Source organism: Peromyscus maniculatus, chromosome 6, assembly GCF_049852395.1.
Source record: "Peromyscus maniculatus bairdii isolate BWxNUB_F1_BW_parent chromosome 6, HU_Pman_BW_mat_3.1, whole genome shotgun sequence".
In the NCBI taxonomy this organism is placed as follows: Eukaryota; Metazoa; Chordata; class Mammalia; order Rodentia; family Cricetidae; genus Peromyscus; species Peromyscus maniculatus.
Window position 1 is genome coordinate 105988453 of NC_134857.1, and position 18965 is coordinate 106007417.

Sequence of the window (18965 nt, forward strand, 5' to 3'; positions counted from 1 at the left end):
ACCTCCTAACCACAGGGGGTTTTGTTTTATGATTTCTTTGAGTTGTTTTCCTCTTTTCCAGAATGCTTTTTTCACAGTAACAGTTGGGGCTTGGGGGTGATAGTTGAGCGGGATGTTTCTTTCACACCATAGCGTAGGTTCTACCAGAGCAAAAACATTCTGATTTAGTTCACTCCTTCCTTCCCACTGATATTACTCAGCTCTTCCAATATTGTGGGATGGAGGAACGCTCCTCAGGATTGGTGGAGAATGATAAAGTAGATGAGATACTAACCACATCAAGACTTAGAAGCACATGAGTGTGCCTATGTGTGTCAGTGTCTAAGGTACTATGGTTAGCTCACAGAAAATAGTCCATAAATGTTAGCTAAAAAAAAAAAAATCCTTGCCAGAAGTATAAATTGGAATTGAATATCTTTGTCACACAGAAATAAAGACAGTCCTTCTAGTTCATTCATCAGCTCTGGATCTGTCTGAGTGTTCGAATCTTTCCACTCCAGCATCCCATTAGGCCAGGGGAGCCCGGAGCCCCGCCTCTCCGTACTCTAACCCCCAACAGGACTTTCCTTATAAGTTTGGAATTTTAAATTCAGAATTGCTACTCCCAATTCTAAACATACCTTCTAAATCTCAGCATCTCTCCCCTAAGCAACCAGAATAAGCAACGGCCTGTGAGCGTAGGCAAAATTAGCTGCATGAAACAGCATTCTGTCTTCCAGGCTCGGTTTCCATTTCACCCATGTTGCCTGAGAATTCTAACAGAACTGTAGCAACAGGCGGGGAATTAAAAGGGACAGCTAAACGCAACTTAGAATTATGACTTCGCCATGAATTGGGTCTAACAGGTTGTATGCCAGTCTGCAGTAGGTGTTCAGTGAGCAAGTGCTGAAACAAATAGGGAAGAAGATGAGAAAAAAGAAAAAGAAAAAAGTATCTCAAGGAGTGTTGGCATTGACTGTCTCTTCCCCTAAAGATCCCAGCTCTGAGCAGTGTTTTAAAAGGCTACAGTTATAGTAAAAAAAAAAAAAAAAAAAAACCTTTTCTCAAAGAGAACAAGCCTCTATCGTGGGGAGGAGAGAGATGAAAGAAGAAAACAGAGAGAAGTGAAATGAGAGAAAGCGAGAGGGAGAGAGAAGGAAGGGAGAAGACCCCAAGATACTAGACAGGAAGCAATGTTTGCTGCAAAAATGCAAAGGCACAGTTCAGCTGACAGAGTGCTGGGGAGTTGATCCAACGCTCTGTGAACATGGCTTGGAGGAATCTTATCATCTGGGGAAGAGGCGGCAGGAGGATCAGAAGTTCAGAGTCATCCTCAAGTACGCAGGGAGTTCCAGGTCAGCACATGAAACTGTCTCAAAACTATACACACAGATGTGCTTCCGGTCTTGAGGGTGTAACCCTTCTCTCTCTCTCTCTCTCTCTCTCTCTCTCTCTCTCTCTCTCTCTCTCTCTCTCTCTCTCTCTCTCTCTCTCTCTCTCTCCATTCTTGGCGGGAAATGTCCTGGAAGTTTGGAGAGAGGGAAAAAAAAAAAAAAAAACCTCTTTACATCTTCACTTAGAAAGAGAAGGAAAGAGAAATTCAACTGTTGATAGAAAAAGTATTACTTTAAATGTTTTAGCTGTGCCTGTCAGAAAAAATAAAGAGAGAAGAAATGTCAAAGTCAGGGAAGGATGAAAAGGAGGAGGCGTGCAATAAAGAAAACCCAGCCCGAGAGTGTACTGTGCCATCTGTTGATTCTCCTCTCCTCTCCCTGGTTCCCGTAGCTTCCAAAGTTTCGAGATGAGCAAGGGGACTTTCCATTCGCAGACCCACAGAAAGACGACTTGCACAGGGATGTCCCAATGGGGACCCCTGGGAGCCGCCCCGCAGCGAAGCCGCCCTTCCTTCCCGGGTCTATCCTTCTTGGAGCAGAAAGGAGGGCGGAGAGCCAGCGCCTCCCCTGCCTGGGCCCGCCCTCAGCCAGCAAGCATGGATCTCGGGCTGGGGCTGCCTGGCGAGTAGAGGGAGAAGGCACAGAGAGCCAGAACTAAGTCAGCCACCCAAGCTCATGCAGGGGCAGCTGCAGCACCCACAGGGGACGCGTGTGCTGGCGGTCACAGGCCAGGACCCGGTGAGTGTTCCCAAGCGCTGCGGGGCAGAGACGGAATTGCCTAAGAGGTGGGAAGGCCAGCTAGCTCTAGGGCAGGATCTTTTCTCACTTAACTGACTGGAGGGGGGTGTCAAGGAGACTGACTAACCCACAGCGGAAGATGGGGAAATAGCCCCCCAAAAAGTGCGGAAGGCAGCCAGCCAGAAGCAGGTCCCCCAGGCTCAGCCTGTCATCCATCCAGAAGCAGGGAGTCAGGCTCAGAGCAACTTGGCAAGGCTTCCCGGGTGCCGGGGCGCTGGACTGATGCCAGTCCCACCACCTCTGGTGCCTGCCTGCACATGGGCACAGTCCTACTCCCCGACGAAGCAGGGGACTATGTGAAGCCCAAAGTCACTGTCCTGTGCGGCTATCAGTTCCTCTCGTTTGTTCTTTTTTCTTCGTGAGAACTTTTGGGCGAAGACACTAAATTTTTTTTGTGGAAGCTGCTGGGCGGTGCTAGAAGAGAAAAAGTGCGAACTGATGGAGAGGACCTGCGCCCTTCTAGTTTTTTCAGCATCCACCGGTTAAACCATCACCTCCAGAGGACTGAAGTTGTGACAGCTGGGAGGGGAGCAGGATTCCGTTGCAGCCTTCAGCTGACTTTACCCCTCCGCATGCATGAGTGTGCCAGCAGCAGCAGAGGGGGCAGGGTTCTGTGTGTGGAGTCTCTGCTGGGACCCGAGTGAATGGCCCCCAGGGACAGCGCGGAGCCTCTGCCTCCGCCACCTCCTCAGGGCTGGGCGTGGCCTGGAAAGATAGTGGTGATGGGTGCCCTGGCAGGCTTCTGGGTCCTCAGCCTGCTCACCTATGGTTACCTGTCCTGGGGCCAGGGTTTAGAAGAAAAGGGGGCCCTGAGAACGGAAGACGGAGAGAGATCTGAACCGGGCTCCACGGCCACCTCCCAGCCCCATCTCATTTTCATCTTAGCTGATGATCAGGGATTTAGAGATGTGGGTTACCACGGATCTGAGATAAAGACGCCCACTCTTGACAAACTCGCCGCCGAAGGAGTTAAACTAGAGAACTACTATGTCCAGCCTATTTGCACGCCGTCCAGGAGCCAGTTTATTACCGGAAAGTAAGTGTTGCCACTTCTATTTATTATTTGGAAACATCTTAAGCCTTTATTTAAAACTTCTTTCTCATTCAAGGGAGGAACAGAAAGCATTGGTGTGTGTATGGGGAGCCAATGAATGAAAAAAAATGAATGGATGAATGTGTGCAGTCCCTCGATAATGGTGTTAATAGCCAGGTCCTACTCTCCTCCCTTTTCTTTCCCTGACAGCCAGCTGTGAGCTTTTGAATGGTGTCAGGGTTTTTACATTCATCCACTAACCCGAGAACTCCATGTTTGCTGCTTCCAAATCTGTTTCGATTCTCAAGCATGTTCACATTTCGTTTCAAGTATCAGAACAGAAATCACACAGCAAGGTGTCCTTTTACAACTCTTAATTTGTTACAAAATCTCGAACTGCGTGACCCAAACCCCCAGGTCATCACAGATAGAACAGAGGCCACAAAAGCAGAGAAAAGGTGACATAGAACGTGAGGAGGGTGGAATGTGACTCTGCCAGGATCTTTCCTATTATGATGTCATATCTAACTGCCAAGACAGTTCTCAAGATGCAGCTGAGTTCAGTGGAATTTGCTGCTGCTTCTCCCAACTGAGGAAGAAGTCTGAGTAAGTGTCATAGCTCATGGGATTGAAACATTTTTAATGCTGTCAGCAGTCTGCTAAATAACTACTCTTGTTAAGGGGTTCGTACATTTTCCTGTTTTTACTTTGTCAGTCTATACATGATAATAACTGGTTTTCATGGTGCAAATTCAGTTTGGAAGTCAGGTAAAGCAAGAGGGTCAAGGGTCAAGCTTCTCCTAAACAATCCATGGCTTCAATCTATACTCCTTGTGATTTTCAGGACAGAGAACCCTTGCTTCAAGTGAAGTTGTTCTTGGAATTAGATCCCGTAAGAGTAGCCAGTAACCAGCCTGGAAAAATTAAGACTACAGTGTTTTGTAGGAATCTCTGTCTTGCAAAGACTTTTGCTTACAGCATAATTTCCACTGCTTAGCAAACTGTCAAAATTTACCATCACTACCAGAAAAATTTTTTCATCCTTAGCAAGAAGAGGTAGAGCAGGGCATGGTGGCACACGTATTTAAACCCAGCATTCAGGAGTCAGAGGCAGACAGACCTCTGTGAGTTCAATGTCAGTCTAGTCTACATAGTGAGTTCCTGGTCATTCAGAGTTACAAAGTGAGATCCTAGCTCAAAAGTAAAAAAGAAAGAAAGAAAGAAAGAAAGAAAGAAAGAAAGAAAGAAAGAAAGAAAGAAAGAAAGAAAGAAAGAAAGAAAGAAAGAAAGAAAGAAAGAGAGAAAGAGAGAGAAAGAAAGAAAGAAAGAAAGAAAGAAAGAAAGAAAGAAAGAAAGAAAGAAAGAAAGAAAGAAAGAAAAAGAAACACACACAACCAAACCCAGAAGAGGAGGAGAAAGGTCTTAGTGTCCTTCAGAGTCACCTTCAATGTTAGTCATTGCATCATAAAATCAAGAGCATTGGATATTTATAAAGGAGCAATTGTTGGCTGGAAAACAAGCCATCTGGTGGCCTAGGATTAAGTTCTTCATCTCTCTTCCCAACCATCCTTAACCTTGGCTCATGAAATGAACATATCAGAAAGACACTTCAACTGATTTATAGAATTTAAATTTGCAAGGAGAGCCAACAGTAGTTGAAAAAAATATGAAACTGGATTAGATGAACTTACTTTACACAATAAAGTATGTTCAGGGCTTTTCACTGAATAAGGACATTTGGTCCTAAACATCTTATACTGATAAAAATTTATTCTACCTTTATCATTACCTTGAAATTTATCTAATAAGACGGGAGAAAATGAAGATGGAAATAACTCCTGTTTTTCCCCCTTACCCAAAGGCTGACTCAGCATTGTCAGGCAATCACTCATCCAGTGGGAAGATGTTGCTTCCCACTAAAATTTTGTGTCCGGTGCAATAAGTTGCATAATTGTTTTGTAGACCAGAAAAGTTCAAATAGCTTCTATGATTTGATACAGATTTCTACTTGAGTTAAGCAGTTGGAGATGTCTCACTTGAAGTTTTCCCTGAGACTTTCCTATAAATGAATACAGATGTAAGAAAGTGGTCATGGGTGTCTAGTTCCAGGCTTAATATGAATACCTCAGGCCCAGAGAATATGGTACTTATCGTGCCTCTGAGAACATGTATGTGCTTTCTGCATCCTCTAAAGAAAAAAGGAAGGAAGCAATAACAGTCCCAGTGGGATGGATTATTTCAAGAGGGAAGTAGGTTATGTGAAATGTGAGAGGAGTCAAATATCTTTATACGACTTGGGAAGAGTCTCATGACTGGAGCTGAATTAACATTTGATACCATTTGCACAACGACACGACACTCCTTTTTATATTTTTGGTGAATCAAAATGTGAAATTCTTTTATGCTACACAGATCTGTAACAAATTCCTTGTATAATTTATATTATACTATTCTAGCAACACTGAATATCAGTCACCATGAGAAAGCAGTCTTTACATGCAGACTGCTACTTGCAAACTGTGAGGAACAATTGGAGAAACCTGATCTCCAGGTGGTAGCTTTCAAACTCAACTGTGCAGAATGAATCACCTCAAATGCCAGTCAAAATACAAATCTCCGGACCTACACACCATTCGGCAGTGATGGAGTGTGTCCAGAAATCACTAATAATTTTTATGAGCATGTCCCATTATTCTGATGAGAATGCTGTTTATGGCGAATTGAAAGCATCTGGATTAAATGCAAGCATCTATGGAGCTATCACTGTTACACATATTATCTCATTTAATTCCCACAACAGTTCTGTAATATAGCTGTTGTTGTTCCTGTTTCACATAGATTTGCTAAGAGTCAAAGAGGGGTAATGATGCAGTGGGGTCAAGGGATGTTCATAGTTAGTCTGATGACATCAAGGCTAATTGAGATAGTGACTGCCTGTGTTCAATCAATTTCAAGATAACTTTATTATTCTTAAGGAGGTGGTAGCCCAGAAAAGTAACAGCACTTATTTAAGAAGACAATAAAGACGGCTTCTGAATTATAGGCTTTGCAAACATTAGACACCAATTTTTAAAGCCCCAAAGAAAGACAGGTGATCCAAATTGAATTTATCTCATAATAAGTCATTGCTTTTACTCATGGACTTCTCCATATTGTCGCCTATTGATGTAATTTGTTGCATCTCTCTATGGGATAGTGTTCCTTTGTGTAAACATGCTGCAATGCGTTTATCCATTCTATCATCAAGAATGTTGGTGGTTTCCAACATAATATTGATACCATTATGAATATGCTGCCAGAAACATACTTGTTCATGCTTTGGTGAGCATATCTTTGCATTCTTCTTGTGTATTTATCAAGAAGAATTGCTGCTGTATAGGCATATGTGTGCGCAGCTTTTGTAGACACTACCCAGCAGTTCGCAAAGTGGTGCTTCTGGGCTTGAACTGTCACTGTGTGATAAACTCCATCTATGCCAACATTTGGTATTGTCTCTTCATTCTAGACTTTGTGGTCATTGTACACTGGTATGCTGTCCTGATTAAAATTTGCATTTTCATAATAGCTAATAATGTTGAGTGTCTTTTAATAAGTATTTATGCAAATCCTCCTCCCATTTTCTGTTTAAGTGGCTATTTATTCCTTGATGGAGTGTGATGATTATTTACGTAATCTCCTCCTTTGTCAGCTGTTTATACTGCACTAATATTCCATTCTGTGGTTTTCTTTTTCACTCTTTCAAGAATGTGTTTTTTAATGACTAGGTTTTAATTTTCTTATAATTCAATTTATGTTATTTTCCTTCCTCTGCTTATTTAATATAGTCTTGCCTATATCATAGCACCATAATAAGCTTTTCCTCCTAAACCTTTTATTGCTCTGTTTTTATATTTAGATCACCTGGAATTAATTTTTGATGTAGTATTAAATCAGAGTTCCAAAGCACTCACTTTCCTCTGTCTGTCTGTTTGGCCTGCCAACCTGAATTTGATCCCCAGAACCCACAAGGTGGCAGGAGAGAACTGGGTCCTGAAGGACTCCCAAGAGTTGTCCTCTGATGTCCATGAGCATGGCATGGCATGGGCATGCACGCTGTGGCACATGAGTGCCTTCACACACAAATACACACACACACACACACACACACACACACACACACACATACACACACACACACACACACACACACACACACACACACACACACACACGGGGGGCGGACTTTTAAGATCACATATTCTCCATAGCATTGCAGAATCATCTTTATCAACTGATACATTTGGTCCATTTCTGGACTCCTCTGTTCTAACGACCATCCTTTTCTCCAATGGTGCCTCCTCTTAAACATAGTTGTATGATAAATATTAATGTCTTGACCAGTGGTTCTCAGCCTTCCTATTACTGTGACCCTTTAATATAGTACCTCAAGCTGTGGTGATTCCCCAACCATAAATTATTTCATTGCTGCTTCATAACTGTAATTTTACTACTGTTATGAATTATAATGTAAATATCTAACATGCAGGATATCTGATCTATGACCCTTATAAAAGGTTCATTTAAAAAGGTGTCACAATGCCACAGGTTGAGAACCGCTGGTCTAGAATGTAAGTCTTCCTAACTGTCCCTCAAAATCCTTTGGCTGTTGTTTATCACTTCACTCACTAGAAAAGGAATGAAGACCGTTGTAAAGTGCAAAGATATTGGAAGATTTGATTAGGGGAATATGAAGAAGTTCACTCTGGAATCATTCTACTTTCTATATAACGTGGCAAGTGAGATCACCCACTGAGAATTAAGATCTAGATGTCTGAAAAAAGTTGGATATAAAATGCTTTCTAGGGGAGTGAAAAAGTGAACTGAGCAGGGAAATGTGGTCAAAAGGCTGGCAGTCCAGAAAATCCACCTGAGCATTGTGGCTTAGTTTTGACAGGTCAGTCATGGTTGTTTTTTTATCCTGCCATAGTCGGATGCCACCTGGAGAAGCACCGTGATTGCAGACTTGAATTTAAGCAGATCAGGGATTTCCAAAATAAACACAGTGACTGATCGTAGGCTTGAATGTGGAAAGGAAAAGAAGCCATGGAGTTTATGTTTTGACATCGATGGATTGATTTATGTCCTGACATCGATGGATTGAGTTTATGGATGGGGGTTCAGTGAGTAGATTGCCGAGTGAACGGACAGGACAGAGTGGTTGGAAAAGTTCACGATGGGACAAAATTCCAAGTACTGCAGTGTTTACAAATGATAGAGAAGTGAGGGCTGAGGTGAGGCAGGGTGAGATCTCTGGAAGTGAGGAGGTTGAGGGGTTAGGGTAGAATGCTGGATACCGCATTCCTGTGGACATTTAAACTATTGAAAATAATGAGAACAACCGTAGTGAAGGTGGCCCAGTGTAGCATGAATCTTTAGAGTCTTTATTAATAAAACAAGCCTGGAGCCAGGTACTGGGGTGAACACTGGAAGATCAGAGAGACAGAACAGGCCACAGCTAACCTCGCCTAGCCAACTTCTCAGCTGATCTTGTTTCCTCAGACTGGAAGCCTCTGAGTCTTCATCCAGAATGAATCTCAACTGAACTGTGCTGCTCCAAAGCCTGAAAGCTTAACCAGCCCAAAGCTTCTAGTTTCTGGTCCTCACACCTTATATACCTTTCTGCTTTCTACCATCACTCCCTGGGATTAAAGGCTCACTTTCTGAGATTAAAGGTGTGAGTCACCATGCTTGGCTGTATCCTTGAACAGATGGATTTCTGCCTCTGAATACTAGGATTAAAGGCGTGTGCTACCACTGCCTATCCTAAGTATCTAGTGGCTTTTCTGTTCTCTGACCCCAGATAAGTTTATTAGGGCATACAATATTTTGGGGAACACAATACCACCACAGCCCAGTGCTGACTGTGTCTGAGGGATAAGGGGTCGGGCCTGGAATTAGCTAAAGGACTGTGAGTCTAGTCTGTTCCACTGTTGGTTTCTGAAGGGAAACAACAATTGCTAAGAAGTGTAATGAGGCCCCTTCTTGTTACCTAGTTTCTCTGGGCCTATGGGTTGTAGCCTGGTTATCCTTTGCTTTACGTCTACTACCCACTTATGAGTGAGTACATACTGTTTGTCTTCTGAGAGAGACACATGGATTGCTCTGGGAAGGGCAAATAAATGAGATCTCATGGGTAAGTGTGTGTGTGTGTGTGTGTGTGTGTGTGTGTGTGAAGATCATGACAGGAAAACCCACAGAAATAGCTGATCTGAGCTCATGGACTCTCTAGACCAACAGCTAGGGAGCCTGCATGGGACTGACCTAGGCCCTCTAGATGTGAGTGACACTTGTGTAACTTAGTCTGTTTGTGGGGCCCCCTAGCAGTGGGACCAGGATCTGTCCCAGGAGCATGAGCTGGCTCTTTGGAACCTTTTCCCTGTGGTGGGACACCTTGCTCAGCCTTGATGCAGGGAGGAGGAGCTTGGTCCTAGTTCAACTTGATATGCCATGCTGTTGACTCCCATGAGAGGCCTTACCCTTTCTGAGGAGTGGATGGGGGGTTAGAAAGGAGGTGAAGGGAGGGAACTGGAGGAGATGAGGAAGGGGAAACTGTAGTTGGTATGTAAAATAAATTTAAAAAAATATTAATAATAAAAAAGACCAAAAAATGGGACACAAAAGTGTAATGAGGAACTAAGAAGATGCCTATCTATCTATTCCTGCCTCAGATTCTTTGAGAAGTGAAGTAGAGTAAAGGGCCAGCTGTGATCTGAAAGGAGTAAAAAGAAGGAATGTCCAGGGCCATGCTAAGGTCATGCTAAGGGATTACTACAGAGCAAACTATCAGTAACAGAGGGCTCATTGGAAGGACTGGAGAGTAAGGATAGGGGACGCCAAATAAAAGAAGAGGATAGAGAGATGTCTAGAGGTTAGAATCAGTGACAGCAGATATGTTGAAGAGACTTGAATTATGGTAAAGATTAACACAGAGCACCAAAACTATGATGAATTTTTTCCCTCCAAAGCTTTCTTAAGAGACTCTAAGAGGTTGGCTTTAACAGCAGCCTCCCTGTGCAGATAAATAAAGTAGAGACTTCCTAGTGTCCATCATGAACCACTGTGGTCACACTGCACAGTTGTGGACTTAGTCAAGAGCTCTGGGGCTTTTGATTTGTCTCAGAGGATAGGAATCCAGAGGACTTCTCTGTGAACTTGCCAAGGGCTCCAGAGCTACAGTGTGTCTTTGGGAGATTTATCAACTTATAACTACACTAGTGTTGGAAACCCTGAAAAAGCAACTGAATTTTAGAGTCACTCACTCTCAGCATAAAGTGACGGATGAAGCTTAGGGGAAACAGATTTAATTAGCTCATTGTATGGCCTTGTGTACACACACACACACACACACACACACACACACATTTCCCATCAACATCAAGGTCATAACACTTCCTACTCTATCTACTTGTTTAAAAGTATATTTGTAAGTAGCATTCTATACACAGAGAATGTTCGATACCAGTTATTAAAAATTTACTACTTACCGCCAGAGATATTTAGATAATGTTTAGGCACTTGTGAAAATATAAATGCCTATAGTTATCTGTCAATAAACAAGAATTTCCTTCAAGCCTTACCTCACCTTTAGAAGATGAATATAGCAAGTGGAGAGTGGCTTTCACACCTCCCTTAGACAGTCTGTAAAGAAGAGCCTGCAGCTAAGGCCATCCAGCAGGCAGCTGCCAGTCCTAGCCAAATGTTGGGTTACCTGAGAGCAGACATGTTGGTTAGTTGGGGTAGTGGCATACATTGGTGATCAGAATGCTGAATTTTCAATGAGGCCCCCAAAGATTCATTTACAATTAGACACATTCGTTGTTTGAATATGTATCTGTTCAAGAGATACTGTTGAGTTTCTTAAAATATTATTCCAGATGGTTGAAATGCATCTAGGAGCAGAGGGCTGAGAACTATGAATTCTAGCAAAATTCTACAGATGACTTTGATTTCATCTCACCCTGTGGGTATTTTGCTATGATATAATTAGTTTGATGAAATGTTCTTTTAACAGTCTAGATATTAAACGTTCCCAGTAGTGGTGTTTCTGTGAGGCATCTGTTTCTCCATGTGCTCTGTTGTAATTAAAATAAGAGGAAGGAAACCTTTCTGCCTCTCATCTTTCAGTCTTTACCCCCTCTCTCTTCAATTCATCTGATACATTTGCTTTACTAAAACATGAGACTCATAACAACAGCCCCTTCAGCAAACAGCACCCTTGGTTCCCCAACGTACCAAAAATGAGAAAAGAAATTAATTTTCTCTAAAGGCTTTCATGTGCCTGTTTCTTTTCCAGAATCCTGCCTTTTAATCTTCGCACCCAATATTTGAAAATATTAATAAAATATTTAACAAATGTTCTCATTTTACGGATAGAATATTAAAATTTTAGGGGAGTTATATAAGCTGGCCATGATCGCATTCTAATCTGTAAAGCACGTATTTAAGCTTAAACTGTATGGCTCCATCAGTGTCCTCAAGGTTTTCTTCAGTACTTCCTGCCTCCCACATAAACTATAATCACACCTTAGCCCCATCTTTAAATAGTTTCTTCAGGCTCTGTACTTTCAAACTCTCCACACCAGAGAAAGGGATGGACGGCTCAGGGTTTCTAGGGCTCCTCTCATTGCTCCCCGTCTCTTTGCCTCACTTGTGGAGTTCATGCCTTTCACTGTTTGCCCAAATGCCAGCCACTCCTTAGGATTCAGCAACACCACCACATTCCTCATACAGCCTCCCATGATTACTTAGCCAGAAGTAATTTATCTTAACAGGGACCTTCTACAATTCTTTCTATAACTGTCTTATTAGGCATGATTTTCCACTCCTTCACAGCTCTTACTAAGTCTTTTACCTCCCTTGCTCGCCCCCTGAGAAGCAAGAGTCTGATTTATAACTCCATAAATTTCACAGCACCCAGTCCGGGACTCTGTATTCCTATGTGCTAAGTAATCACATGAAGAATGAGAGAAAGAATAGTTGAATAAACAATTATTTATTTCCCTCAGGTAGGAAATGTGATCAAGCAAAAAAAAAATGGCCCAGAATTTTTTATTGAAAATGGACTTTTTAAATAATATATATTCTGATTACTGTTTCCCCTCCCCCAATTCCTCCCAGATCCTCTCCAACTCCCCATCTACCCAAATCCACACTTTCTTTCCCTTTCTCATTAAAATAATAATGAAAACTAAATAATAGTAATAATAGATTTAAAAAAAACAGAATAGGACAAAACAAACAGAAGAAAGGGAGCCAAAGGAAAGCTCAGGGAACACGCATAGATGCAGAGATGCACACATTTGCACACACAGAGATCTCATAGAAACACAAAACTGGAAACCATACTGTACACCCAAAGGACCTTAAAAGGAAAAGGAAAAACAAGCACACAAACCTGACAAAGCATTGTGAGACAAAGAACCTCCAAAAATGCCCCTGAGTTTGTTTCATGTTGGCCACATACCTCCACGCATGAGGCCTGGCCTTTAGTGTGGTTTGTATACACAGTGAGATTCCATTGGAGAAAAACTCATTTTTCATTTGCAAATGGTTATCAGCTGTAGATAGCATTTGTGTTAGGGATGTGGGCTTGTGTACACATTCACTCTCAGTGCTGGGACCTCATCCATCAGACCCAGACCTGTGCAGGCCCTGTACATGCTGCCACAGACTCTGTGTCCTCCATCCCATCTGGCTCTAATAATATTTTTGCCTCCTCTTCCCTAAGGTCTCATGAACCCTCAAGGGGAGGGAATGGATGGAGACATGCTATTTTAGGACTGAATGTTCGAAGGTCTCTCACTCTCTGCACATTGTCTGGCTGTAGATTTCTGTCTTAGTTCATATCTACTGCATAAGGAAGCTTCTCTAATGATAGCTGGAAAGATACTGATCTATGGATAAAGGAGAACATTGTTAGGAGTCATTTTATTGCTATCTTCCTTTGGTAAAACGGTAGAATTTGGTTTTCCCCTTGATCCCTGGGCTACATAGTCTCAGATTCTTAACCACTTGTGCAGTGTTGGGATGGGCTCTACCTCACACAACAGGCCTCAAACCCATTGGTTTGATGAAATATTGGTTGGTTAGTGTCACAAGCTCTGTGCCACTATGACACTAAAGCATCCTGCAGGTGGGTCACCATTGTAGATAGAAGAGTTTGTAGCTGGGTTGGTGCTTATTTTTCTCCTTTGGTCGTGTGCAAAGTACCTTGCAGTACTGTAAACACTAGACCATTGGGATAAAGGCTCTAGGTAGGCACCAGTTTGACTTCATGTTTAGTGAGCTGTATAGATGTTGTCTTCAGCAACAAGGCCTTCTAGCAGTTTGTGGTAAGCAACCAATAGCCTGGGTTGTTTATGGTTCCTATGGTACTCCTTTGGCCAACAACTCAACTAAAAATAACTCATTCCCAGAAGTGGAATTAGGTGATGACAGATATCCAGTTGGAGGTCGGTCTTAGTTTTAGCTGTCCCTGTCCATATTCTCTCCCTTACCATTTGATCCTCCCATTTCAGACCCTTATCTCCATACATCCATGACAACTCTATTCTCCTTCCTATGGTGATCCAACTCTCCCCCTAGTCCTTTACTCTATTCCTGATCTCTGTGGTTATATGGATTGTAGCTTACTTATCTAAAGTTTAACAGCTAACATCCACATATAAGCAAATACTTAGCAAATACATTTGTCTTTTGGGATTGACTTACCTCATTCAGGATTATTTTTTCCTAGTTCCATTAAACAAATTCTGAGCAAAAAACTCAGCAAATTTCATTTTTATAAGAGCTGAGTAAATTTAGCACATTTTCTTTGTCCATTTATCCACTTGAAAGGCATATAGTCTGTTTCTGGCTACTATGAATAGAGCAGCAATGAACATGATTAAACAAGTATCTCTATAGTAGGATATACAGTCATTTGGGTATATGCCTACGAGTGATACAGCTGAATCTTGAGATAGATCTATTCTCCATTTCCCGAGGAACTGCCACACTGATTTCCAGAGTGGCCATACAAGTTTGTACTCTCACCAGCAATGAGGGAGTGTTCCCCTTGCTCCATATCTTCTCTAGCATGAGTTGTCACTTTTTTCGTTGACCTTGGCCATTCTGACTGGTATAAAATGAAATCACAAGGTAGTTTTGATTTGCATTTCCCTGTTGACTAAGGATGTTGAACATTTCCTAAAGTGCTTCTCAGCCATTCCTCTGTCTAGGATTCTCTCTTTAGATGTGTACCCCATTTTAATTGGGTTGTTTTCTTTATGGTCAATTATTTTTAGTTCTTCATATATTTTGGATATTAGCTCTAGGATAGATGTGTAATTTGTAAAAATATTTTCCCATTCTGTACCCTGCTTCTTTGTGTGAATGGCAGTATCCTTTACTATACAGATGCTTTTCAGATTCAGGAGACACCATTCATTTATTAAGGTTCTCTTAGTGCCGGTGCTAATAGTGTTCTGTACAGAAACCTATTCCTGTGACAATGAGTTCAAGGTTGTTCCACACTTTTTCTTCTCTCAGTTCCAGTGTTTCTGGCCTTATATTGATGTCGTTGATTCATTTGGGATTGAGTTTTGTACAGGGTGATAAGTATGGATTTACTTGGGTTCTTCTACATGCAGCTGTTCAGTCTGACCAGGACCATTTGTTAAAGATGCTTGTCGTTTTTCCAGAGTGTATTTCTGTCCTCCTTATAAAACTCAGGCATCCATAAGTGTATGAATTTATATCTAGGACCTCAATTCAATTCCATTGATCAACAAATCTGTTTTTATGCCAACACTATGCTGTTTTTATTAATATAATTTTGTAGTACAATTCAAGGTTGAGAATGGTGATACCCACAGCAGTTCTTTTATGAATCATGATTGTTTTATCTATCCTAGTTTTTCTTGTGTTTCCATATAAAGCTGAAAATTGTTCTTTCAAGATCTGTGAAAAACTGTGTTGGAATTTTTATGGGGATTGCATTGAATCTGTAGATTGCTCTTGATAAAATTATGGCCCAGAGTTCATAGTAACAAAATCTGAATTGCAGTCTGAGTCAACAAAATCAAGACTGTACTCTTGAATATGCCATTTAATCTTTCTTAAATGTAGTTTTTATTGGTAGACTAGGAATGGTTTCACTACTTTTCCAGCCTCAAAGTCAACTCCACTGACCAGCTAATGTGACTTGTGAGATACTTTGAGGACTTTTGTTAACATGTCATTTGATAAAGTGAAGTGTCCTTTATACATAGAGTATTTTCATGGATTTAATCATGCCCTGATCCTACTATCTGTTTGTTCTTTATAGAAGCTTTCCATGGTAACCAACCATATACATACAATCAACAAAAACAGACACCACAGAGTGTTTATATAACGATGCACACATATTCATGCACATATACGTACATTATGTAACAATACTAATCAAATGGGATGCGATTAATCTATTAATCTGAGAATTGAGGCATGGGATGAGTTGAAAGAGGGAACTTTGGGAAGGCTGAGTGGGGAAGAAGGGGAAGGGAGAAAGTGATGTGCTTCTATTTTAGTTAAAAATGTGTTCTTTAATAAGCTTTCCATTAATGTATTATCTTGCTTTTCCAGTTTTGGCATCAACAGGCAATTTTAAAATTAAACTATGTATGCTTTTATTTTTGTGTATTTTATCTGCCCTGAGTTTCCACGTAACAACATTCGTTCTGAGGTGTCCACAAAGGTGGCAGGGGTAGGATGTTTTCAGCTTCTGCACTTGCAGTTTGTATCAGTTATTGGTTGGTAAAAAAGGCAAACCTGCTGGAAACCTGATAAGTGTGTGATAAGAGAAATATTTGAACAATAGTATTATAAACGTGAAGCTGGGTGAGAATTGAAAATGGGTAATGGGAAAGATAGTGATGTCTTCAACTTTATTCAGTCATTGATTTTAGAACATTTCTTGACTAAATGTAATAGATATGTGTATACATACATACATACATATATATTCACACACACACACACACACATATATATATATATATATATATATATATATATATATATATATATATACATACATATACCCTATTTAGTTTTGAACACCATCTTGCTTTATAGTTGACACTTAATAAGCACACCAAAATTAGTTCTTGAATTAACACATAAATCTAGGTTTCTTGGAAACAGAACTCCACATGCCCAGTGGCCACTACTTCAATAACTTCCTAAAAGACCGGCAGTGCTTGCGGCACCGGAATCCATCTCTACGAACTGGAGTGAAATCCCCACAACACAGCACACGTCTTACCAGCTACCACTTCAGCAGTTCCCACTCCCTGGAGGCTGCAATGCAGTTCCTAAGTCCGTCTGAGGACCTACAAAATCTGAATCAACACTGCCCCCACCTATCCACTCAGAGTCATCAGTGCCAAGGTTCTAGCACTTTCTCTCAGGTCTGTGTGCCCTTCCCCAGCTGTCTTCCTTGCAGGAATATGCTTCGTTCTCCCTAGGGAAAACTCTACTTTCATCTCCTGTCCCAGTTTTCTGACTATTTTCTTACCCTACACCAGGCAAGAGGGAGCTGAGTGCATCATTTCCACCCCTGAAGTGACGATTGCATTTCAATTATTGTAATATATTGCTAATAGGAACCTCTTTCCTCCTAATCCCCAAAATATGCAACAATACACTAAATGATAAAATCTGTAAATATCAGCTACAAATAAAGTCTCGGGTGTTATGTATCTTGTTTTGGAACAGGAGAATTATGACTTCTAAGCCAGCCTGGCCTCTATAGTGGAACCCTCTCTACAAATAAACACAAGCACATACATGTGGAGAGTTTTAGTTTTAACCCAATTCTGGGGTTGATTTAACTAGGACAAATAGAAACAAATATTCCCCAAATCTCAAGTGTAGAAACTTTACCTGAAATCATGACCACACTGCCTTCTCCTTTCTGTCATATGTCCTAATCTTCAGAACTACCATTTCTAATTCTTTAAAAGATGTGTGTGTGTGTTACTTGTATTCAGGTGCCTATCAAGGCCAGAATAGGGTGTTTGATCTCCTGGAGTTGGAGCTACAGGTGGTTGTAAGCTGCTCAATGTGCTGATTAGGGAGGAAACTCAGCTCCTCTAAGAGAGCAGTAAGTGTTCTTGACTGCTGAGTCATCTCTTGGCCCCCATTCTTAAATTTCGTATTGCTTTTGTCTTAGTTTGGGTTTCTGTTGCTGTGAAGAGACACTATGACCATGCAACTCCTATAAAGGAAAATATGTAATTAGGACTGGTTTACATTTTAAGATGTTTAGTCCATTATCATCATGGTATGAAGCATGTCAGACATGGTACTGGAGAAGGAGCTGCGAGTTCTACATCTTGATCCACAGGCATCAAGAAGGAAAGACTGAGTGCCACACTGGGTGTAGCTTGAGCATATGAGATTTCAAAGCCCATCTCCACAGTGACACACTTCCTCCAACAAGGCCACACCTATGCCAACAAGGTCACATCTCCTAATAGTGCAACTCCCTCTGAGCCAAGCATTCAAACACTTGAGTGTATGGGGGCCAAACCATGCCATCTGTCAATATACTTTCATTGCAAAAACTCATCAGCCACAGTAAGCTGTAGATGTAACCAACCGTCTTATTAAATAAGAAATACAGAACCAATGTAAAAGAGAAAGCCAAGAGGTCAGAGCTCAGAGCTAAAACCTTACCCTTCCTCCTGCGGTGGTCCTACCTCTCCGAAAGAGAGCTACTTCCTGTGTGTTTGTCTTGTTATAGTCTTTCTGTTCTGCCTTCTCATTGGTTGTAAACCCAAATACATGACTGCCTCATCACTGCCTGTAAGTACAGCCCTCCAGGTCTTAAAGGCGTGTGTCTCCAATGCTGGCTGTATCCCTGAACACACAGAGACTTACCTAGCTCTGCCTACCAAATGCTGGGATTAAAGGCGTGCACCACCACCACCATGCTCTTGCTATGGCTCTAATAGCTCTGACCCCCGGGCAACTTTATTTAGTAACATACAATTAAAATCACATTTCAGTACAAATAAAATACCACCATAGTAAGCCATCACTTTCATATTGCTAACAGCAAATTTACAAACCTACTGGTATTATTAGTAAGCAATTTTCTGTCTTCCTTCCCATCTGCACAAATTTATCCAGAAAAGACACGAGACATTACCTCTACCTCCCTTTCATAATTTGTATTTATATTCTCTAAATCTTTTCTATCAACATTTAGATAAGCTCAAGTTTTTTCTACCTAAAACAAGCCAAAGTTCTGTAGATACTTTACCCAAATTCTATGCTGTCTTACCTAAGGAAAAATAGTGAGTCATCTGTTCTTGCTAACCTCTTCCATTAATAATCTATGTTATAATAATTTATGCTGTAAATTTGATAGTGTATCTATACTGGCATAATATTAACTAAAATAACTATTCTATACTCTATTATCTTAATATAGATTCTCCAATAGACGTATGCCAAAATGTGTGGACCTACCTAAACCTGTGTCTCTACATATTCTCTCAACCTCATTTTATGTATGATGACATCATACATAGAAAGATTTGCTATCTTGGCCAAGTTCCAGAGTAATAAAAACTGGATTCCAATTTAAGCTCTGATTTTTTCCACTCCATTATCAAGATGATTGAAAGGAGGGACTTAGTCTAGCTGTACAGTTTATTTTTGTGGTAGAAGTCAATAAATATGTTCCTCCA

General features: G+C 41.2%; 1 protein-coding gene across 1 annotated transcript in view; it reads left to right on the top strand.

The window, feature by feature from the left end:
- The first annotated feature begins 1898 nt into the window (after window positions 1-1898).
- Arsj (arylsulfatase family member J) overlaps window positions 1899-18965 on the top strand; it is a 73704-nt gene continuing 56637 nt past the window's right edge. Inside the window, exon 1 of the mRNA XM_006970409.4 lies at window positions 1899-3207. Coding sequence (XP_006970471.1) covers window positions 2816-3207 — 392 coding nt within the window. The 5' untranslated portion in view covers window positions 1899-2815. The remainder of the gene's footprint in view (window positions 3208-18965) is intronic.